Source organism: Barbus barbus (assembly GCF_936440315.1).
Source record: "Barbus barbus genome assembly, chromosome: 19".
Taxonomy (NCBI): Eukaryota; Metazoa; Chordata; class Actinopteri; order Cypriniformes; family Cyprinidae; genus Barbus; species Barbus barbus.
The window spans coordinates 22,556,821-22,581,425 of record NC_136747.1 but is presented as its reverse complement, the minus strand read 5'-3'; the positions used below and the strand labels follow the sequence as shown (position 1 = coordinate 22,581,425).

General features: G+C 39.1%; 1 protein-coding gene across 1 annotated transcript; it reads left to right on the top strand.

Annotated features, from left to right (window-relative positions):
- The first annotated feature begins 8,088 nt into the window (after positions 1-8,088).
- LOC306885726 (ephrin-A1-like) lies at positions 8,089-22,728 on the top strand. Its single transcript, XM_079442459.1, has 5 exons — positions 8,089-8,419; positions 18,904-19,199; positions 20,030-20,095; positions 20,196-20,285; positions 20,655-22,728. The coding sequence occupies exons 1-5, from the start codon at positions 8,322-8,324 to the stop codon at positions 20,777-20,779; spliced, it is 675 nt and encodes a 224-aa protein (XP_079298585.1). The 5' UTR covers positions 8,089-8,321; the 3' UTR covers positions 20,780-22,728.
- The last annotated feature ends 1,877 nt before the right edge of the window (positions 22,729-24,605 follow it).

Here is a 24,605-nt window from a genome sequence, read left to right as displayed (position 1 = left end):
TGTAATAATGCATTGCTCGTTGGTCATTTGTAAACATAATTGTATATTTTAACAATGCAATAGTATGCATTAATAATACATTTTTGTTTTCTTTCTTTGGAAATGTGAACATCTGTATTCCATGGAAGAGACAAGAAAAATTGCAAACAAAGAGGATCAGGTGCACTTTTGAAAACCATTTCTTTGCAGAAGTTCTGAGTTTTCGCTTGTGGTACAAAATTTCCACATGACAATATTTATTTTTCTTTAAAAATCTGTTATTCTTCTAATTTGAGCTATTTTATGTAAAACCGCATTGTAAAACTATTCCATTTGTTAGAACATAATATGTACCCTTTTTATTAATCAAAAGAAAAGTAGGCAGAGGTAATTGCAGAAGTGTGCCGCAGCAGGGGCTCTGAGGAGCAGTAATATGCAAAAGTTTCCTCTTAAGTAATAAGAGAGATGGGAAAGTGTGGAGTGTGCCGCTGGAGATCCTGGTGCAATTAACTTTCCCTTTTTCCAGTCCAAAGTAAAAATTTGCATATACAAGAGGAAGGCTGTAAAATTGATTTTTACATTCTGTCTTGAAGTGTTCACCTACTTTTAGTTAATGAAGAAATGCTAAAATAATAAATCACAAAATCTGAAATGACATTATCTATCTATCTGTCTATCTATCATCTATCTATCCATCTGTCTATCTATCATCACTTGCCACGGTGCTGAACACTTATTAAATTTTCTGCAAATCTACACTTTTTGAAAGATTTTATTAAATGGAATTTCAGTTGTCAGAAGCCCCTCTGTGTCCATCTAGCCATTTCTATCTTATGTTTTATCAGAGGTTAATGCTGTGTGATATTAGAAAGAAGGAGGAGGAGGAGACAGTATGGTTCAGCAGATCAGCAGAAGTGTGGCAGATGGGGGGGGTTGACCGGGTGTGTGATGGATTGAGGCAGTAAAATGTATTCTTTCATTCTCTTGAGTAGTAAGGAGCAGTGAATGCAGAAGTGTGTCAGTATGGATGGGAAATGAATGGACGCAGAGGTGGAAGGGAGGGGTGATGTCCATTAAAGTGCTTTTTATTAGCACACACTAGAACCCAGCAGAGCAACAGCCATCAGTTTATCACGACATAATGGAGGCTAGACCACACACACACACTGTAAAACAACAACTGGACTGACCTCTCGAGTGTATATTTACCCACTTTATTTGACCTGGCTGGCAATGCGAGACAAGTGCCTTTGTTGAGGAATTCCCCTGTGTGTCCTCTCCTAAACAGGAAGGTTCTTCAAACTTTGCTCCACCGTATGATCAACAAAGAGTCCAGAGTATTAGGTTCCTGAGGTGCCTCTATTGTTCTAGGTTTTTTTTTTTTTTTTTTTTTAAGGTATCTGCTGTTTCATCCTTGTTCTGTCTGTCTGTCCATCTGTCTATCTGTCTATCTGTCTATCTATCTATCTATCTATCTATCTATCTATCTATCTGTGTCTGTCTGTCTGTCTGTCTGTCTGTCTGTCTATCTGTCTATCTGTCTATCTATCTATCTATCTATCTATCTATCTATCTATCTATATCTATCTGTGTCTGTCTGTCTGTCTGTCCATCTGTCTATCTGTCTATCTGTCTATCTATCTATCTATCTATCTATCTGTGTCTGTCTGTCTGTCTGTCTGTCTGTCTGTCCATCTGTCTATCTATCTATCTATCTATCTGTCTGTCTGTCTGTCTGTCTATCTATATATCTATCTATCTATCTATCTATCTATGCATTTGTCTGTCTATCTGTCTTTCTATCTGCTGATCCACCCATCCATCCGTCCATCCATCCATATGTTTATCCATTCATCCATCAATTCATCTATGCATCCTTACATTCATTCATTCATCCATCCATCCAACCATGCATCCATCTGTCCATCCATGCATCCATCCATCCAGCAATCCACCATGCATCCATCCATTCATTCGTGCATCCATTCATCCAACCATCCATTCATCCATGCATCTATCCATTCATCCATCCATCCATCCATCCATGCATCCATGCAACCATCCATTTATCCATCCATCCATCTATGCATCCATCCACCTATCCAGGTTATAAATTATAGAAGTATTCATACTACATGAGGCCTATACAAGCATTGAATTTCATGGGGGGGGGGGGGGGGGGGTTCACTTTTAAATAAGGTAACATATGGTTTTCAATATGGTAACATCAGTACACTTTGGTTTTCATCACAACAGAAACATGCCTCATGATTCCATCATGACATCATTCTTACAATTTTTGAGGGAAGTGCTGTCAAATGCGATTTGTCTTGCACCTAATTACAGTACAGATCTTGTGTCAGTGGTGGAAGTTTGTGGTTCTGTCCCCAAACTACCTCGAATTGCTGTAAATGACTCAAGCTCTTGCTTACAAATAGCTTGTTTGTACATCCATAGAGAAATAAAATCACTTTTTAGAGCTTAAAAAACGCCCAAAGCTGTCTCAAAGTATTGCCTCTGTCTGGTAACATAAGTCTGAGAAACAATAAAACTGTCACAAGAACCCGTTACAGTGACACTTTATCAGAGATTGTTTGAGATATACCTAGAAAAAAAGCGTGTGTGTGTGTGTGTGTATGAACACACTTTTTTTGATGATCAGAAAGTTCAGATGAACAGCACTTGAAACATGAATCATTACCGACACTGAGCAATTGAGTCCATCCTTTCTGAATAACATTAGTTTCTTAATTTATATTAATATTAATTCATCATTAATCATTAATAATTTGAAACTAAATTTCACATATATTTAATATAGTAGTTTGAACAGGGAATTTGTTTTCAATCACGATATATGAAATACATGTCAGTAAAGGTTTGTACTTCATAATGATGGAGCTCATGCTGCCCTGAAAATAGTAACAGTTTCTTCTGTGAGGATGAAGGTTCTGACAGGTTTAGACAGCCCTGCGTGGTTGTACAAAGAGTGTGGATGGTGTGTTTGGGTTAATGAGGACACCAAGTTTAGGCATATGTGGAGCGTACAGTGAGGAACATACCCACTTATCTCTGACATCTGGCCCCTGGTGCTGCGAGACACTGCGTGTGTGTGTGCTGCCTGTGTGTGTGTGTGTGTGTGTGTGTGTGCATGCTGCAGCGGGGCTCAGGAGCTGCTATAATTTTAAACAGGCTGCTGGTATTGGGAAGCTAGCTTGCTGTGTATCTGTCCGGGTGGTCCGGCATCTGTTTAATTTGTCTGTGAAACACATCGAGTGTGGGTTCTTTATGTGTCCACAAAGACCACTGCATAATACACCGCTTCCTCTGTGTTTTACTTTAATGCTGTTATCAGCAAGATCGCTGAAGTATTGACTCTTTTTTTCCAGAAGCAACAGAAATTAGTGGTAGTTGTGTGATATTTTTTCTGAATTACATTTGACCAAAATTACATTCACAGTTCAATGAAAAAAGAAAAAAAAATGTCACTATGTAAGAGACTAATTGCACTAATAGCTCTTGTGGTCACATTTTGTGGGTTGAATCAATGCGTTTAGATGACTTCTCTTCTTGAGAATGTCATCCTGTGCACTGCAGGCTATTGGGTTGTTGTTGTTGTTTGTTTGTTTGTTTGTTTGTTTTTTAGATTGAAGAAAAATACTTGGTTACATTAATGAAGGAAGGTAGAAGGAACAAATAGAAGGTAAAACCATGAACATTCGTGGATGGGAGAATCTTTATCTATCTATCTATCTATCTATCTATCTATCTATCTATCTCCGCCCGTCTGTCTAGCTACATCATTCTATTGTTCTGTCTTTCTAGATGTATGAATGAATGTATGGATGGATGCATAAATGGATAAATGGATGGATATTAAAACTTATAAAAACATCATTAAAACTTAGATATATAAACCTTAGGTATGTACTTAGATATAGTCCAAAATATTAATAAATACGATCATGTAAATAATACTAAAATTGTATTATCTATATGAACATTTAAAAAGATGATATTTGGTTGGATTGATGTATTTTGATACAATTTCACTTATTTGCTTGTTGAAATATTAGATTATTATATATTAGAATATTTTAGAAATACTGCAATATTATTATGTATTACAACATATTAGAAATACTACAGCAGTCAGTCATGGTAGCTTATAAGAGCATAAGTCATTTGTTTCCTTAGGGAGAAGAGGATGTTGGGAAATCTTTAAAGTCCATGACTAAAAGAGATACAACCTGGGTGTCTTTTGCATGAAATAAAAGGATACAAAATCAGAATAAAGCAACAGTCTTTTGAGAAATGACAAAACGGTTCAGCAAACAGCAACTCTTCTGGCCAGAGCTAAACATGCATGAGATATTTGAAAGTACCTGGCTTGGATTATCAGTATTGCAAGAAACAAAAGAATAGCCAAAGGAAAGATTGTGCAATGCTGTGCACTGGCACAAAACAGGGCTCGAGTTCTCTTTAACAGAATGACATTTCTGCCGTTATTTGCTCACTTTCATGTCACTGCAAACCAGAGTGGCTTTTGTGTTCAACAGAAGAACGAAAATCAAAAGAAACAAGGAAATGATAACAATGTGAATAATGTGAACTGTCTCTTTAAGACTTGTAAAGTATATGTGCTTTGGAGGATTACAGCTACAGATCATGCCACGGAAGTTCACCTATGGGCAAGGTTTAAATTAGCCTCATTAGAATCCATTCCTGGATTTAATGCTGCACTGTCCGACCAATGCTCATGCCTCCGGATATCTGGCCACCTCGGCTTAAGACTCTTATCACATATGTCAGACAAAAGACAATGCCAGCAGAAGCTGTCTAGGCACTCACAGCATTTAACTTAATGTGGGCAAAACCTGTCTATTTGTATTTTTATTTAGCTGTTCTGAAAAAAGGTCAAGCTTCAGTGGTCTCTTCAGCGTTTTGTGGGGGAGAGAAAAAGGTGCTTACTTTAATGCCAAAAAAAAAAGAATGTACATTTTGTGTCAAAAAAATTTTAAAGAAACTTTTATACAGGTATTTCTGTACAAGTAACTTTGTCAGCTTGGAAAAAGATATAGTACATTGTGACAACTTATAAAAGTTCTCCATTCGCAGATTAAACTTTGCCCAGGGCTAAAGGTCACTGTTGACATTGATTCTCCTCTGAATACCTTTTATAGTTCAGGAATCTGTTTCTTGGGAACAAAACCTTGGGATCAAGAATAAGGTTTTATAACCTTTCTCCCTAGACTATATTTCCTTTCTTTATATGTCAGAATATTACAGTTTTATATGTACACACAGGGTGTATATGGAGTGTATATCTATTCACATCATCTTTATGTAACAATGTAAAAATGCAATATAGACTCTGATGTCATCCATGCTAAAAAAAATTGTGCCAACATCCAACTATATCATTTGTGATACCACTGCCACAGCATTGTTTCAGCATTCTATCCCATCTGTCTGTCTTTGATAAATGTGAGCAGTGTGTATAAAAATAAGAAGGAAGTAGAGGAAAAGAAAAGGAAAATCAGTTCCTTGTAACATTTTCAGAAAAGTTCAACTTTATGATGCCAAGACCAGGACAAGACCCAAGAAATAAACACGTTACAGCAAGCTTACAGTGGCTCCCTTCCAAAATGCTTATAGAGCCAGAATCCTAACCTCATAAATGACCGATACGAAATGCCTTACAGGACAAAGAGCAGGACAAATGTCTCACAAAAAGCACTCCTCTAGCAAAGTACACAGAAACTATTGTTTTTAATAACTGCCTTTATAATGTTGATATTAATATACTGATGTATTTATATATATATATATAAGTTATTTCATTATAGAATGTATTGAGCCTTAAAATACATCCTGCATGCTGCTCACTAGGCTTTAGAGCAAACACATTTGCTGTACACCATAAACCAAAGCCTAGGCCCTGATAGATTCCCATAAACAAACACTGAATATTTATTGGGTTGACATCACGAACCTGATTCATTTGCTTTATGTTGTGCAATACTGACTGCTCATGAGGAAGTCGCTGTCTGTTTTGATGAATATATGTTATTGCTACCTTACCTGTCCTGTCTGGCTTACCTGTTAGGACATACAGCTGTTGCAGACGTCACATACCTTACTTTCAGGACCAAACCGGATTGAACTAGAAAGATAAAGGTGGTACGACAATCCAGCGAGATCCTGATGGATGTGTGTCATGCAGCTGTTTCCGAGTTGTGAGGAAAGCTATGCAATTCGCAAATGAGGGAATGATACTGGGAATTTTCATTATATCGTGCCATTTTGGTAGTAAAGTAAAACAAATAGAACTTATGGATGTCAAAATAAAATTTAAGATTGCATGCAAAAAAAAAATATTGTGAATATGAACAATGACCAGTTGTTTCTAGGTTTATGTATTTGTTTTGGAGTCTAGTTGTTGGTTGATTTGGATCTCACCATTCTCAGTTGTGTATAGTTATCTTTGTTACTTATACTGGTCTCCATGTTTGTGAAATTATACCTTGAAAAAGGCTACTAGCCGAAACGTTGGTTAATAAACATGCTTAAGTGAGTGTGCAGTTGTTCTCCTCTTAACTGAATCTTATGTATTTGTTTTACCATTTTTTTTTAAATAAATAAATTATACAGATCTACAACACTGTCAAATCAAGTCCGTTTAGAGGCGAAGTTTTATAAAGAGAAGGCTTGAAAATGAGCTGCCACCATAAAACATGATTTAAGAGTACACATCTAAAAGTAAACAAAGAAGGAGCACTGTTTACCCAAGTTTATTGGTTAGGTTGTGTAAGAGCAATATGTAAAAATTGTACATTTTAACAATACCTTTGACATATTGACACAGCATTAAAAACTGAACCTGAAAAAAATCTATAGGTGCCCTGGAAAAAACGCTTACCAGTATCGAAATTAAAAGATTAAAGATGTTGCCTGAGTTTAATAAAGTTACTGCTAATGATTTTTTGAAAAATTTCTATTTGTTGGTGGGTTGAGTAGATGTTGGGTTTGTCTTATTATTAAAAGGAGAGATAGAGGAGACTTGAGCCCCACGATTTGCTCCATGAGAGGTGCTTGAATTAGGCATTAGCATTCAGCAGATGTAACTGCTGTTTTGACAAGAGTGCTAAAACGCCTGCTGGCTCTTCCTGAATCTGTCAACAGACAGTGTGTATTGTGCAATACACAGTCAAAAGTGTGTATGTGTGATAGTGAGCAACTGGGACTAGATTGAAGATGCGAGATGCACACTAGACATTTACTAGAATAAAAATGATTTCCTGAATAAGCACGGACAGCAAACAGCAGGGGGTTTTTACATTACATTGTCTCTGAATCCGAATATGCATACTTATAGCTATATTATGCAAAAAGCAGCATGTCTTGGATATTCAAATGCACAGTGTTTTTAACACCAAGATGACCTGCATGTATGTAAAAATGTACTTCCATGTTTAAGAAGAAATTCTTCATCAACTTCAGTACAGAGGCTATTCTGAAAATAGCTATATGCTAGTCACTTCTTTTGAATTTATATTAGGAGCATGACTTTTCTCTGTGGGAGGTTAATCAATTGTGTGTATTAAGCTGATTCATCAAATAGCCTATCAATTGTATAAACTACAGAAAACAAATGAAAATAGACCAAATTGGATTGACCAAAGACTAGTCTAACTTGCATTTCAAGTCTGTGTGAAAGTGTCAATGGTTTGTTATTTATAAAAAACTTTGTTGATTGGAAAAGATGAAAGCATTTATACCCTAAGTGTTAAAGGGAGCCTTTACGAAACCTTTAACACTTCAGTTCGCTCGCATAATCCAATCACAACGCGATGTCCTTTGACTGGCCGGGAGGGAATCGATACAAAACGCTTATTTTTAATCATATGATGTTCCATAACCACGTCGGATTTCTAAGAATAGTTCCTATTCGCAGTTTTTCGGAAAATATGATAACAATCAATTCCCCAAACTGAGCCTGGGCTACAATACATCTGTAGAGGGCGATCGACTGCTTCTCCGTTGTGGGGAAGGACGCCTGTGCGCTGATTGGCTGTTGGAGCGTTGGGGCGTGGCTTGTGCGGAGGTCTTTCAACAAAACCAAAATGCGACGCGAGGAAAGTTTCATTCAGTACTGACCAGAAAGATAACAAACACGGATCTCTTGATTTATTGTCAATCTTTGAACGCTTAGTACTAACAGCCTATTACCTATTCAAAAAAGCTTAGAGCTACACGGCTGTACGGAAACAGGGCTTTAGAAGAACTTTACCTATAGCTGGTTAATTTCTTCATTTGGATTGAATCACAGAGACTCTGTAATGGATCTGATGTGGCTTTTATACATCGCTGCGAGTATCTGCGCTTTGCTTGCATCTGCTGAGAGACACACTGTTTTCTGGAATCGTACCAATCCCAAGTAAGTCAATTATTTAGTATATTTTACCATTCTTTTATTTTCCTTTAAACTTAATATCAGATGATAATGATTATAATAGAATTTACTTTACGCTGAAAGGCTGCTAGTAATTACTAACTTTTTTTTTTTTTGCAAATTCTAGCATCATATGGCTTTTTTCATGTTGAAGTAAATTATTACAACTTTTTTCTCTCTGTGTGAATGTTTCTTGGGTGTTATGTTATGGTCGGAGGTGGAGACGCCTGCTTGTTTACATTGTGGCTACGTTTTGATGTTACATCTTTACCTGTAACAGATTGCATAATTCAGACACTCTTATTGCGTCATAATCTGTCCATCACTGAATGTTTGTTTGCCTTATTTGTACATGTGATGCGCAAATCTGCCTCTTAAGAAGAAGTGATGCTTGCTGGGTGTGTGCTGGCCATGCTCGTTCTCCTATCTTAAGGGGAATAGCAGTAGTTATGGTTATGAGCATATTAATATAATGTAAGCTCAACAGCGGTCCTGCCATATGGTGCTGTTAATTCAAGTTGGGAAAATCCAAAGGGCTGAACAGAAAAATACGAGGAAATTGACAGGGCCGTTTTGCTCTTTTGACGTGTAGCCTGAGGTGTTGAATGTTGAGCGACTTTTCCGGCTGAAACGCGCAGAGCAGAAATCTCAAATTGCCGAAACGAGGCAGACGCGAACGAATCAATTCTGGCTCTTTATGATGATTCGGTTGAACCGACTCACCGAGCGCTTGCGATTGACTGAAAGGAAGAACTTTGTTTCAGGGGTGCTAAGTAAGGTGGTACAAGGTACAATTATTTTTTCGAGCATGTGGTAAATTGTAGCGCATGTACCTAACTAAATACAGGAATATTTAACTACAAAAAAGCAGTAGCCTAATTTCTGTTTGTGGACTTCTGAGAATAGTTTTGAGTGGTAATACAATAAGTAGGCCTACTTTAATAAAATAATGGGGGGGGGGGGCATATTTTAACCGGTTCACTGAAATGAACTGATTCGTTCAAATGAATCAAAGCTAAACCTGACAAATACAAGGTAGGATCATACTAAGTTACAGCAATGATTTTGTCATCTCTGAACAATTGGTGTTAAAATTTACAAGACCCCAAAGGTCCTGTTTTCATAGAAATACTAGAGGGGCTGAGGAGACGCTTTTTTCATGCACTTCTTTCTTTCTTTCTACATTTCTTTCTGCATTTTCTTGCATTTCTTTTTTTCTTTGCACAATACTTTTTGCACTTCTTTCTTTCTGCATTTTCCTGCACTTCTTTCTTTTTCTTTCTTTCTTTCTTTCTTTCTTTGCACAATACTTTTTACATTTCTTTCTCTCTGCAGTTCTGTCTGCATTTCTTTCTTTTAATTAATTTCACAAATGAAATATAGTCCATGAAGTGTAATAATGAGGTTCCATTTATACATTGATTTCTCTGATACACATGGTCGACAGTGTGTGTGTGTGTGTGTGTGTGTAGGTGTGTATAAGTCTTGGGGGAAGGTTGACTTCAGGGTCGACAGACCATTGCTGAGCTTGTTTTTTTTGTTAGTTTTTTTCAGCATAAGAGGTGATTCCGAGTCCGGTCGTGTAAGTGTGCATGTTTGAATTTGCTGGTGCGTGTTCTTGTTGTGCTTGCAGCTGCTTGCTGAAACACATGTGTTGTAGTGTTACTCACAGTCAATAGTTGATCAACTGGAAGGTGTGAGCCGATTAAGGAGTGTCCTGGTGAGCAGTTGTAATTCAACCCTTGCTTATGATTTACTGACTCGCTCATATATTTATTAACTAATCTTCCTCTATTAAATTCACTCCCGTAGAGGGTGTTTTTCTCCATGTTAAACCATTTGGAAGTACCACTAGTCATAGTTCACCTAAAATTAAAAAGTAAATTATTTATTCACCCTCATGTTGTTGAAACCAGAAAGCGAAAAAAAAAAAAAAAGCAGTGCACCATTAACATATAATAAAAGAGCTCCAAACAACTATATTCGAAGATTTCTGAACTCATTTGATAGTTTTTTTGTGAGGAACAGACTGAGACCATTATTCACTGAAAATGTTGACATCTACCCTAGCTTTCTTTTCATGAAAGTTCATGAGAAACACACAAAGTCCAATTCATGAACGAATCATTCAAGTGGAACTTTTTCAATGAATTGTTTAATCCGGTTTAGGAAACTGGTCTGACTGATATACATACTTACCATCTCTATGATCTGGATTATCACTCAAGCCATCGCATGAAAGTTAGGAAATTTGGAATATAGCACATATGAATCAGTTTTATTATCTTTTATTTATGCTTTTTGAAAGCCAACATTTATTGTAATTATACAGCAAAGAGCAGCTTGCCCACTATTTACTATTTCTCCTTTTATGTTCCACATAAGGGGGGAAAAAATGTTTTGGTTTTGGAACAACATGAGAGTGAATAAATGATGACTGAACTTGGGTGAACTAATCTTTTAATATCACTTATGGATTCTAAACCTTTTCTGTAATTGTTGCTGTTGTTATTTTATCAGCACTCAAAAGCTTATAGAGATTTCTTCTCTTTCTGTATCTCTTTCTTTGGCCTCTCTCTCTTCTACCTGTCCTTCCCAAACCTCCTCCCTTTTCTCTGGCTGTGTGCCCCGTACCGCATGGTTAACTGGCACAAAGTTCAACCTCTCCTCTGCTCCTTTTTCTTTAACTCTTTCCCTCGATCGTTTCGCTCTGCCCCTATCCCATCAGTACCCCAAAACTCTCAGACCTCCTCACATTTTTGTTTCTTCTCCGCTTGTTCGTGATCACCCCATTGTGTTACTGTTTCACCCTGCAAAAAGGCCTTTTACATGGTTTAATTCAGCCAGAAATGGGTCTTTCTTGGTTTTCTACCCAAAATGTCCCATTCACTGGTGATTTTTTTTTTCTTCTTTCATGGAACAGGGCTTTTTTTGCTTGTGGGATTTTGCCAGCTAAGTGCTTTTTTGTTATACGTTCCAGCCAAATTAGCACGTTCCCACAGCAGATCTGCAGTGGAACAAAACCAGGGGCTAGTGTGACCAATTGCAGGCCAGAGTTCACAGCCAAAATGAAGTGGCATTCATGCGGTGTGTCTGTCACTGTGCGTGTCTGTAAATGTGTGCGGAGAGGAGAAGTGGAGATAGAAACCGGTGATAAAGTGCCATTTTGCTTTTGTCTGCATGTCACTTAGCATTAAACTCATCAGATCTGTGTGTGTGCGTGTTCGCTGACAGTGAGAGAGTGAGTGATGAAGTGCCATTCACTCTCTGTAGTCTGTCACTCTCTCTGGTGGTCTTCAAATAGGGAGGCCGCCACTTGAGCCCACCTCTCTCCCGATCTTCCGTCTGGCTTCTCCCTCGTCCCCTCTACCTTTTATCTCAGCCATACACACCAGCGCTTTTCATCCTTTTATTCAGTTCCTGTCCTTATTTCCTTTCCCTCTGTGAAAGAAGGAAGAAAAAGAGGTGTTGAATTTTTTTCCTTGCTTTTCTTTATCGGGTTTGGCAGCCATTACCACCAGAGCCTGTCTCGCTCCCCTTTTCTCCTCCCTTTCACCTTCTCCATGCCTATTCGTCCATTCCCTGAATCTGAATTCTGGCGATATCTGTTTAATTCAAATGGCTGTAATTGACAAAGCTCTACAGATTCCCGCCCATTGAGAGTTGGTTTTTCGGCTGGTTTAGTACACATTTCCATTTAAAGGGTTAGTTCACCCAAAAATGAGAATTGGCCTCATGTCGTTCTGAATTCATAAGACCTCATTCATCTTTGAAACAGAAATGAAGCAAGTGTCATATTTGATAAACTCTGTGTATGTTCGTCAATCAATGTTTATGTGTGAATAAAAGCCTAAATTAAATGTGTTCATCGTATAAAGCACTCAAAATAAACTACTTGATTAATTATTTACTTTTTAACTTTTTGAAGCCTCAAAATGCTGAGTAATTTGACTTCCTCAATGGAAGGACAGAAATCTCTCATATTCCATTAAAAATGTCTTAATTTCTGTTTCGAAGATGGATTTGGAACGGCTATCTCTTTAAGACAAACCCATTCCACAGAACTGACTTCATTGCCTTCATCCCTTTTCCAGATTGTAATCAGCTCTTAATCTTTCGTCTTGTGAATTGAATTTGTCTCTTTTTTTGTCGATTGCTGACCCAAGATAATCTTCTCCAGTAGTCCTTATTCATTTAAGCTCCTACATTGGCCGGAAGTGTTTTCTTTATATAATGTGTGAAATGTGTGATATTTGTCGAATCCTGAGAGATTTACCATATTGCGATTTCCAGACATGAGTGAGAAAGTGAACTCTGGCCAAAGGTTGAGAAGACGGCCTTTTCCCTCGTGAGTTTCCTGGCCAAGTGTTTTCCCGGGAAAATGGCACATCCTGCGCGTACAATAAACAATACCTTTCTCACACACTTGCGCACGCAAGCGGCCCACTACTTACACAAGTCTCAGATACACACACTTCCTCGTACGCAAGCATACTCTGTAAATTATTATTCACACGAGTTAAAGGGCTTGAGAAAGTGATCGTTTTGTCTACGGCTCACTATCGGGGGATAAACACGTGCCTTATGCGCCTGTCTCGCATTTGTCACTTGTTGCTTTCTCACGCACCTTGTTTCAAAGATGATTTGTTCATTACACCTTCAATAATCCAGTTATCTTTCTTTTTATCATATCGCTGCTGTCTCAGTCTTCAACTCCCTCAGAATTCCCAGAATTGTTCCTTCATTCCTTCCCACCCTTTCACCTAATTTTTAACATCTTTGATGTTTAATCAGTTCCTCTCATATTTAAGAACACAGATCAATCTTTTGACAGGTATTTAACAGCGCTTTACAATCACACGCTAAGTATTTGTCAGGGACGTGCTGTTAAGTTTGTGTGAGTGTATTTGTTGTCTTAGGATCTTGTTGTCACAGTCTCAACCCCATGTGGTTTTGTCTCTGCACTCTCGTTGTTTGTACTGTTCTTGAATGGATTGGTTTTTAAGATGAAGGTCTATTTCCACGACGCATTGCACGCATTTTATTATACGGGACGTGCGAGAGGCCACTCCCCCTGCAGGATGGCTAATTCCCAAACAATGCAAGGAACTACTGAAGCCATTTTCATAGCGATATGAGTCGCCTTGTGTACTTCTCATTTCCCTTCACACCGAGTGCTCCCATGTTTCTTATTTATGTAATTAATTTATCTTTGAGAGGACATCAGAGCTGAGCAGAGCCGGTTGGTACAGTTGAACTGTCGGGTCTGTAATTGGTTTGACAGATTGGACAAATAAGGAATTAGATAGCTAATTCCTAAATCAGCTTTTAAGACGTATGAATTAAGAGTTTAAAAATTTAGCTCTTGATATTATACACAGTTTACATTCTCTTGGTTTAAAAAAAAAAATTAAGGGACAAAAACATTGCATTTTTGAGTAGATCTTTCACACACTAACATTTCTTCACAAAAGAGGAAAGAGTTCAGTAATTTGAGAAAGCAAATCTGACAACTTGATCAATGGTGCTGAGAGACAAAAGATTGAGCGATTTGAAAGTAAAGAAAAAGATTGATGGGGATAAGATGTATGTAAACAAGATAGATTGAAAAACCCCGGTATGGAATATTGTCACAAAAGGGGGTAGAGCCCTGCATTTCAGCCCGGGCCGAAGTATATCTAGTATATCTATAGATTTTATTTTAGGCAAGTCGAGATGATATGAGAAGGCTAAATCGATCAAACATGATCGATTTAGGCTATGATCAGCTCATGCCGCTGGCCGCTTGGTCGTTACTTTAAAAAAACAAAAATTTATAGGCTATTTAACGAACAAAAATCCTCCAAACGTTTTTCTAAATTAACTTAATAAAAAAACGAAACTAAATATAATAATTTTGCCATTACACACAAAACTGAACTATTTTAATAGCCAAAACAGTAGTATAAACTGCTTTAGGAGAAGGGGGAAAAAAAGACGGGCTCGGGTCGGACTCGGGCCGGTAATTCTGATAAGCTGTCGGACGTGGGCCGGGCTAGGGCCTGAGCGTCTCGGGCCAGGGCCGGGCTAGGGCCTAAATTTGAGACCCGTGCAGGGCTCTATAAGGGGGAACCGGTCAGATTTGGTTGTCATGGCAATCGCAAGGGCCAGAGTTAGTGTCCACAAGCATAGGTCACTAACCAACATGCCTCGAATTCCAGCGATCTGCTTTCTGATTTCTGGGGGAGGAGCTACTGGGAGAATGAATGGGGGATCAAACAGGCTTATTGAGTGCTGAGAAACGAACCGAGAGAGTGGACAGAGATGGATGGATTGAAGAAAAGATGAAAGAGCGGGTCTGGTCTGAGTCAGGGCGAGGACAAGCGCAAGAGCGGCCCATTCTGGTTTATCAAAGGACTCCTCGCTTTTTTCCATTTTTCGAATTCTTTATCTCTCTTACACCTGCACGGTACAAAAGTTTTGTGTGTGTGTGTGTGTGTGAAAGTATAGGCAAAATCTTCCTTTCCAAACTGAACCACCTCACCAATTTCTTTCCCTTTCTCCTTCTATGGCTCTCTTTCTGTCTCCCGCCAACCTTTGTTGCATTTCCAACCGAACTCCTCCACTGTAACGCTCCAACTGTGTTTCAGAACAATAAAAGAGCTTACTATGGGCCCCTCATCTCTCTCTCTTTCTGCTTGTATTAAACTGAATGAGGCCCCTGGCCCCTCAGCAACCTAGGCTGAGTAATCCCAGAGCACAGAGCACCCGATGATCCTGCTGAACTGTATTCCGAACCAGTCACCCGGAACAACGCCGCCTGCATTAGCACTGAATTAAAACGACAGGGGCTAATGACATAGTCGTTTTAACCAGCAAACGCAGGTGTGCGGGCGTGAGTGAAGGATGGATATTTGAACAGATCCGGGGTCAGAATTTCATTAATTACCGTTTAGACTGTAGTAACAGGTGGTAAAAGCTACAAAAGATCACAGATCGAATGACAGGGATGTTGGCAGACCTATTGTTGGAGCAAGTGTGTGTGTGTGTGTGGGTGGGCGTTTAAATACCTCAGACCTTCCCTTTTAAACAGGTGAATGTGGGAAGAATGTTAACTTTTTCTAGAGTATTAACCAACTTCCCTGTATGTGTGTGTGTCTGTGCTGCTGACTCCGAGTATTTCCTCACCCTCTCACCCCCCGCTGATCATCCCCCTTTCTCTGAGCGCCGACATTCCAGCAAGTGATAGAGTGTTGAAATGAGAGAGGGAGAGGGAGGAGAGACCAATTGATACACAGACTTAGAGGGGCTAAAAAAGAACAACAAAAACAAAACTTTGAACTAAAGATTAAAGACCTGAGATTAATCCAGTCGCTCATTTGGCATTAAGTCAATTCTTCCTACTGAGCGTTCCACTGATATTTACAGGAAGAGTTCAGCATGAAAAAAACTTCAGCTATTCACATTTTACAGTAAGTGCGGACGTGACTCACAAGCAACCGTATTCTTCATCTGCCAGGTTTCAAAGTTCATAAATCAAGCACAGAGTTCATTCATTCTCGTTTTTCTTTACTCAAATGAAAAAGATAAGGATGGAACTGGAGTATAATTTTGTTTTATGTTATTTTGCTATTTTATACGAAGAGAACATTTTTAATGTTTCAGCTGTCCCTTTGTTAAACCTTAACACCATTATGGAGCCTCGTCTGAAGCCTGGAACCAAAGATCAGAGGACAAAACGCAAAGCATAAATGATTTAGGTTCATCTATGGATGCTCAAGATGAAGTTTGGCCCAGTATGTGTGATGAATGATGCAAGAATGAGCAAACGGCATACTGTATGAATAAAGGCATTGATAAAGTAACTGTAGTGTTTGAAAGGACACTGGCGTGGAGAGCACTCGCTGACCCCTGTATTGAGACGGGGTCCATCCCCCACTGCTTTCTCCCACCCTCCCCACTGACTCCCAGCCCCCAGGGGCTGAGGGGGGAGCAGCATAATTGCCCCCCTCTGGGACCACTTTAATTCCAGTCTTTGTGTTTTAATTGCCCCCCCTCCCGACCCCCTTTTGATGAACACATTGGGGCCATACCACAAACAGATTTTAATCAGGGCTTTAACGGGGTGTGTGTGTACTGGTGCGCCAGATGACTGCTCCCAAGCCTCTGGTGACAGCAGTTAAAGAATGTGAGACATGCAAATTATTATTGGTGGTGAGATATATTTGCTTCATTCATCAAACAAAGATGCATCAGTGTGTGACTCCCGTTCACAGTCTCCAGAGAATTGAAGTGTGTGACTGGGAGTGCTAAGTTTGGCTTTTTGTGTAGCTCTGTGTGTGTGTGTGTTTGGATCAGCAGTGAGTGAAAGCAGCAGGCCAATTAAAAGGGCTGTGTGTGTGTGTGTGTGTAAGACTAGAAGAGGTCTGGAGCCAGATCGTCTGTCCTAAGACCAAGGGGCCCCCCCATCAACAAACAAGAAAAAGAGAGAGCTAGACAGACTTTGGAGACTTTGATCATCGAACAGACGTGTGGATGTTGTCACACACCGACAGAAACACCCACTCTGGGAAATAATGCTACTGCTGTTTCCAGCAGACAGGGAGGAAAGCTGAAATTCACCAGAATTTAGGAGGATCCCAGTTAATGTCTATGACGCTCATTTAGGCCCTTGAGGGGTTTGTGTTACAATATTTCATTGTCAACCGATACTTTACTCCATTAGCAAGAGTATTACATTTTCTAAAGAAAATCTGAGTGGTGATTGCTTGAGCGAGACCCACTGCCATAAAGATAGGGTGTTCTGGATTGTTGCCAGAGGGTTGCTATTTGGTTCCTAGGGTCTTCTAGACTGCTATAAGGGCATTTGTTGCTGTTTACTTACTAGTCCAAGTGAAGAGAGTCTGTCCACAAGTCTTAATGATATTCTAGATATGGCTCCTTGGTTTACTCCTTTATTATAAGTAATTGTGACATTTCACATCCTTAGTGTAAACAGTGGCAGACAAATTATGCACCAAAGTATAGCACTTTGCAGTCAGCATGAAATAAAATTTCACCCTAATTATATTTGTAAATGCATGTTATTGATCTCATTGTTAACAATTCAACAATGCATGCTACAATGAATCGAAACATCTCAACTGGCGAAACGTCAGACTCCTCTCTGGTGACATATGCCAGAATTCTTAAACCCATTTTTTTTTTCAATCGAATGCACGCTTGTGACAACATCCAAAGAATTGAACCAAGTATCCTTTTGGATGTACTTCACAAAATGAAAAAAAAATATCGCTCACTACATCCGTTTCATCGCAACTTTAAGGGCTAGCAAGCATTAACAAGGATCACTAATAAAACTTGACCTTTAATAGCAAATTTCAGACTACAAAAACATTTTTAGAACACAAACCTGATCACCATCCAAAAAGTTGCACCCAGGGAGCCCAAGAACTTTTTATAGCTTATTTTAGACCTGCTGGATATTGAGCTCATAATAAAAAGTCTGAGCCTGAGCCGAGCTCAGAAATGAACATATGGAAGCTAAAGTGGCATCCGATGATGGATGGATGAATAAATAAGCGAGGGCATTCTTTCTACCTCTGGCATTCTTCTATCAGTGGGCAGCACATAAACAGAGATAGCATACTGCCAGAAGAGCTACAGGAGCAGAACCAAGAATGAAGCAAATGCTGGGAGAGAGGGAGGGCGTGGAGAGGAGCAGACTGTCTCCGTCTCCTCCCTCCATGTGTCAAATGAAAGGGAGAAGTGTGGCATAGACAGGGTGTGTATGACTCCGTCAACCGGAGTGCGTGTGTTTATCTGCAATGAGTAAGGGAGTGTTGACGAAATCCAGATTTATTTCTTCATTTGTGTTTGTGAGTGTGAGTGTGAGCGTGATTCTGCAGATAGTCAATAGTCATCAACTGGTGATGCAACCTGACAGATTGCTAATGTCTTTACGTAAATAAGACTCTGCTCTCACGAGGCAAGCGAGATCAATACGTTGTGCACATTCACGCCAACATGTCCATGTTCTTGTCGACTCTGACCTATTCTCTGACTTCGGACAGCATGTGGTTCGATCAGTGAACCGATGTTTAGAATAATCTATATTCATGCATCTGTCTGGGCTCTTCTGCAAAGAAATCAGCATACTCATCTGTCTTTCCATTGTTCGCATTTTTTTGTCTTTTCTTCCCTGCCGCCGTTCCTTTGTGATTTGCTGTCTGGTCGTCTTTGAGATGGTATTGTAGATCAATGCGAGGGCAATTGAAAATGTGATTGCATCAGGCTTGGCATTCAAGTCAGACGTTCCGTGAAAGTTCTCTAAATGAAGAATTCTTGTCACCGTCGCTGAAGTTTTGCTCGTTTTCTGCAGATCTCTAATGCTAGACGGTCTTGTCTCAAAAAATGTAGTTTTTTGATGGGTTAGTTTGCGTTATCTATATTTTTATACAAAGTATTTATGAAATCACTCATTCTTTCAGGTTCAGATGGGACAACTATGCGGTTGAGGTACGCCTGAACGACTACCTGGACATCGTTTGCCCTCACTACCCACTGGGCGAAGTGCCATCACAGGATGCCGAGCGCTACGTGCTCTACATGGTGGAACGTGAAGACTACGACTCCTGCCGCCCACAATCCTATGACCAGATGCGCTGGGAATGCGGCCATCCTTTCGCCCCACACGCACCCGAGAAGTTCTCAGAGAAGTTCCAGCGATTCACGCCATTCACTCTGGGAAAAGAGTTCCGACAGGGCGAGAGCTACTACTACATCTGTGAGTACAGGCCTTACAAAAGTCAGCTTGCACTTGAGCTATGAATGTAACATTTATGGTGGATCGTTTTGAAGAATGGTTAGGGGTGGAAATGCTTTTGAACGTCCGAAAACCCATTATAGATTTATTGCCCCACAAACCATGCGCTGAATGCTAACTCTGTGAGTCATATTTGAGCCCTCCGTTAGCACAACAGTAATGAATACATTTCAATTCATGTTTTGGACTGCTAAACTGGCAGCAAAACCGCTACGTGTCATTCTGGCATCCCCATAGGCTATCCTTGGGGAGTCGGAAACACAAGGAGCACAATTCAGCCAGCATGTGGACTGGAATATGGAGGTCTAGAATTAACAATGGTGAAATTCGACAACCCAATTTAGACCCTTCTAGGAAAGCATACTGCTAAAAAAGCGAATTGTGCAAGCATTGTACAGTCGAAGGTGGAGCGTTTCATGGATAAAAATGCATTAGGTCTGTTTTGACAGTGTGGAAAGATCAATGTCAGTGGGTCAAATGCAAATACAATGAAATCCAATTTTCATTGTCGCTGTTTAAATCAGTGGATTTGCAGCTCTGACACACTGTGAACTCTAGTGGTAGTGAGCGCTTTAAGAATTTGAGTACAGTTCCACCACTGTAATAAAAAAGATCAGACACAGGTCACAGGTCCAGATGGCTGCTAAAGAGAAGTGGATTAGCCACTACACGTCTAACACTATTAACCTCCTTTCTAATTAACCTGTCTGCTACTCATTTTCTCATTTACCTCTCTCTGTTATCCTTTTATCCCCCTCAATCCTTATGGTCTTCTTTTTTTTGCCTCACAGCCAAACCACTACACCACCACGGACAGGAGTGTCTGAAACTCAGAGTGGACGTAGTTGCCAATGATGGTGAGTATCGCCGCCCTGGTGGTGTGTAGATGAATTGGCAGATCTTAAAACTGCACATTTCAGTTGATCCGTGTATTCACTGGTGTTTGTTTCCATTCAGGTTCTCAAGAAGCCAGGGTCGGCACAGGAGGCGGAGCCAAGGTGGGCGCAGGGGGAGGAGCTCACACACCGTCTAATCGGTTACCAGCAGGTACAGTCACTCCAATTGAGTTTTACTGTATTTTTTGATTAAACAAATGCAACCTTGGTCGGCATAAGAGATCTCTTACAAAACGATTTTCAAAAAATGTATTATTCCAAACTTTTGAATAGTAGCGTGTAAATGTGTACACAGTTTTATCAAATTATAAAACTATATATAATTTAAAAGAACAGCATTCATTTAAAATATAAATGTTTGTAACATTATAAATATATAATATATATATTTCAGTAAAATGAAAAACTAAACACTGTTAATATATAATATAATAACGCATACAGTATGGTCTCTGGCCTTATATTGGTATACAATCTACAACTACTAAAAAACAAAATATTTATTGCTTCGCTGTTACAGATGATCCTGTTGTGGCTCTTCCTGAAGTACAGAAAAGCATCCGGACAAACTCTGCCATTTCAGTAGCATCCTGGACTGTTCTTACAACTCTACTCCCCATTTTATTATTGCTGGTGTTACAGTGAGATGAACATTGGACTAAATTACACTTACAAAAGACGATAATGACGGCGGCCTGTGTTGATAGAAGCACACAGAGGTAGCTCTTTACATCCCAGTGCTGGCCATTGGGAGATGCGTACAGGAAGTGGAGCTCTCTCACACCGCTGGTGCCGGTGGAGAAGCGTACCTGGAATGAAGAGGGATTTGAAATTTGGACACTTCTAAAGAAACAAAACGAGACGTCAGTATTTTTCTGGAAATAATGTTCATGCAAAGGGAATTTTTTTCCCTTTTCCATTTTTTGGTCCTCATATAAACACCAGACTAAAAAAATCTGGATAATAACAAACTGAAACAGTAATGCAGATTTTGAATTAGCACATACTTCAGATATGGACAACCCCTTTATTCGAGTGTCATAATGAGGGGACGCAAGCCAAGAACGAGCCAAAGACCACAAAGCTTCTCACGAAGGAGCAGAGCGATCAAACCTTTTATTGTTTTCTCATGTTTTGTTAATCCAGAGAAATAATTGAGTTTCGTATTAATTTATGTAGCATCAGTGGATTTTATTCTCATGATTTTACAAGACTGTGTGCTGTACCTGGAAATGCAGCACAGAACACACACAAACCCCTTTTCCACTGAAATGGTGCTGGTTCCTGTGACGGGACGTCTGAGGAAATGAATAGTGTATGTCATATTGAGCGCCGGCACCCTGTCAGTGGAAAATGGGGGCATCCGATACTGTTTACCAAATCCACTGACACACTTCCATTCACAAATGCTGTGTTGTTTTTGTACATTCTTTTTTTTTTTTTTTAAAGAGTTAGTAAATTATTAGGTGTGCTACAGTACAAATTACTGTATATAGTGAGCAAAAATGTTTACTGTGTGATAGAGAGAGAGGGGAATGAGACGTGAGAGAGGAGAAACTCGATGGATTTATGTGTACGTAGATGAAAGACAGAAAGAAATGCTGGCAAAACAGAAATGTTGATATGTCCAGAAACACACACTGCCTCTCAAATGTGTGTGTATGTTAACAAAGGAGATGTGATGGTCTGTCCCGGGACAGTGGGTCAGATCAACACCCTCAGCATTTAAACTGCCAAGCACAATCAATGACACACACACACACACACATCACTTACACATCACAAATGAACAACTGGAAGCCAACAGAAGGGTTTTAAAGGTTTGGACAATACTAAATAATGCAAAATATTAATGATATATATTAATAACCCAAATTATATGGGTTATGGGGGTATATGGGGTTGCCCATGTCTAATGAAATGTAAAAAAAAAAAAGCAAAACACAAATTAATGCTAGAAAATAAGACATTTTAAATCGTTAGATTGCAATATATATGCACAGTATATAATGCAATTTAATAATAGTGAATGATTTATTTATAACATTTTATTTTTAGCTATTTAATTAAAAATCTCAAAACAAGCCACTTTTATTGACTGATGAATCTCAAAATGGCCAAATATCTGCTGATTAATTGACCTGCCTGATATATCAGTCTGTTACTACAATATAAGTCTGCTATTTTTGTTTTTAATCTACATATACTATATACTACCAGTAACTGTTTGTGTGGGGAAACTGGACGGGGTTTACAATTTGAGAAGAACACACGTTTATAACACTAATCGTTAAAGCACTATGAACAAAACAGCGCATACACTGACTCTGACATGATGTAGCTGTTTAAGCTCAATTCTGGGCAGTTGTTCGTACGACTGACGCAGCTGTATACGACTAACGTTAGATCACTTCCATTCATTTTTTGACTTTTGTTTTCCTTTTTTCATTCTCACATTCTTATTTTGTACATTTATTGTGTAAAATGTATATTATGTATATAAAGAGGATTATATAAAAAGAGACCTTTGATAAAAAACTAAAGTTAATGTGAAGATTCTTATGTGAAAATAAATGATATTTTTTGGAAAATGCGATTGTCGCCAACCTTGTGTTTTTACAGAGATGTGTGATGTCATTTCCTGTGACATTCACACAGTTGTCCTGCTTGCATTTATTTAGTGCATGCAAAACAATGTGGTACTGATATTCCTTCCTTTTGATAACTGTGTTTCTTACTATATTGTATATAGTAATCATGGACCAGAACTATATGAGCTCATTTAGGACAATGGAATGATAGTTCCTAAGCCGAGCAAAAGCACATATTGTCCAGTTCGTGTGTCAATAGGATGAAGTATTTTGTCTATCATGGTTTATGTTTCACCGGAGACAGGAAAAGACCACAATGGTCGGAGGTCAGAAGCATCAGTTTGACCGTGTGTGTGTGTTTCAGGAGGATAACGCACAGGTGTGACTCTTCCCTTTGTATTTTGCCTAAACTTGGGCTTTTGCCAGACGGCTCAGTAAACATACGCACACCTCTTCTGTTATTGTCTTCCATTTTAGAAGATCTTTAGAAGAACAAAAAAAGTTGTTGACTGTATGCTTCAAGGTGTGTAAAGTTTGTTTTTTTTTTTTTTGATGATTAGAGCTTATGAAATGGCCCTCAGCTCATGAAAGAGCTCATCAAAAATCCAGTATATATTATAAATATTATAATATTTCCTAAGATCAATTAAAAAAAGGATTTTCAAAACAAAAAAGTTCAAGTTCTTTAAAGTATGTTCATTTATGCACTCAATACTTGGTCGGGGCTCCTTTAGCGCAAATTCCAGCATCAGTGAGGTGTGGCATGGAAGTGATCAGCCTGTGGCACTGAGGCACTTGTTGAGCCTTCAGCTCATCTGTATTGTTGGATCGACTGTTTTTCATCTTTCTCTTGAAAATATCTCATAGATTCCACATGGAGTTCAGGTCAGGCATGTTGGCTGGCCAATCAAGCACAGTAATATCATGTTCAGCAAACCACTTGGTTTTGGCACTGTGGTCTGGTGCCAAAGTCCTGCTGAGAAAGGAAATCAGCATCTCCATAAAGCTTGTCAGCAGATAGAAGCATAAAGTGCTCCAAAATCTCCTTGTAGATGGCTGCATTGACTTTGGACTTGATAAAACACAATTTACAAACACCAGCAGACGTCATGGCAGCCCAAATCATCACTGACTTCGGAAACTTCACACTGGACTTCAAGCAGCTTGGATTCTGTGTCTCTCCAGTCTTCCTCCAGGCTCCAGACTTTGATTTCCAAATGAAATGCAAAATTTACTTTTATCTGAAAAGAGGACTTTGGACCACTGAGCAACAGTCCAGATCTTTTTCTCCACAGCCCAGGTAAGATGCTTCTGACGTTGTCTCTGTTTCAGAAGTGACTTGGTAGCCCTTTTCCTGAAGATGTCTGAGCGTGGTGTTGATGCACTGACTCCAGCTTCAGTCCACTCCTTGTGAAGTCCAAGTGTTTGAATCAGCTTTGCTTCACAGTATTCTCAAGCTTGCGGTCATCCCTGTTGCTTGCGTACCTTTTCCTACCCAATTTCTTCCTTCCAGTCAACTTTGCATTTAATATGCTTTGATACAGCACTCCTTGAACAGCCACACCTTTCAGTAATGACCCTCTGTGACTTACCCTCTTTGTGGAGGGTGTCAATGTTCGTCTTCTGGATCATTGCCAAGTCAGCAGTCTTCCCCATTATTGTGGTTTCAAAGAACAAGAGATACCCAGAATTAATACTGTAGGGATGGTCATTAATTGAAACTCAAATGTAAATATTCTAATATTTTGAGATATTGTTTTTTGACTTTCATGAGCTGTAAGCTCTAATCATCAAAATTAAAACAAAAAAAACTTTTGAAATGTTTTACTTTACATGTAATGAATCTAAAATATATGAAAGTTTCACTTTTTGAAATAAGT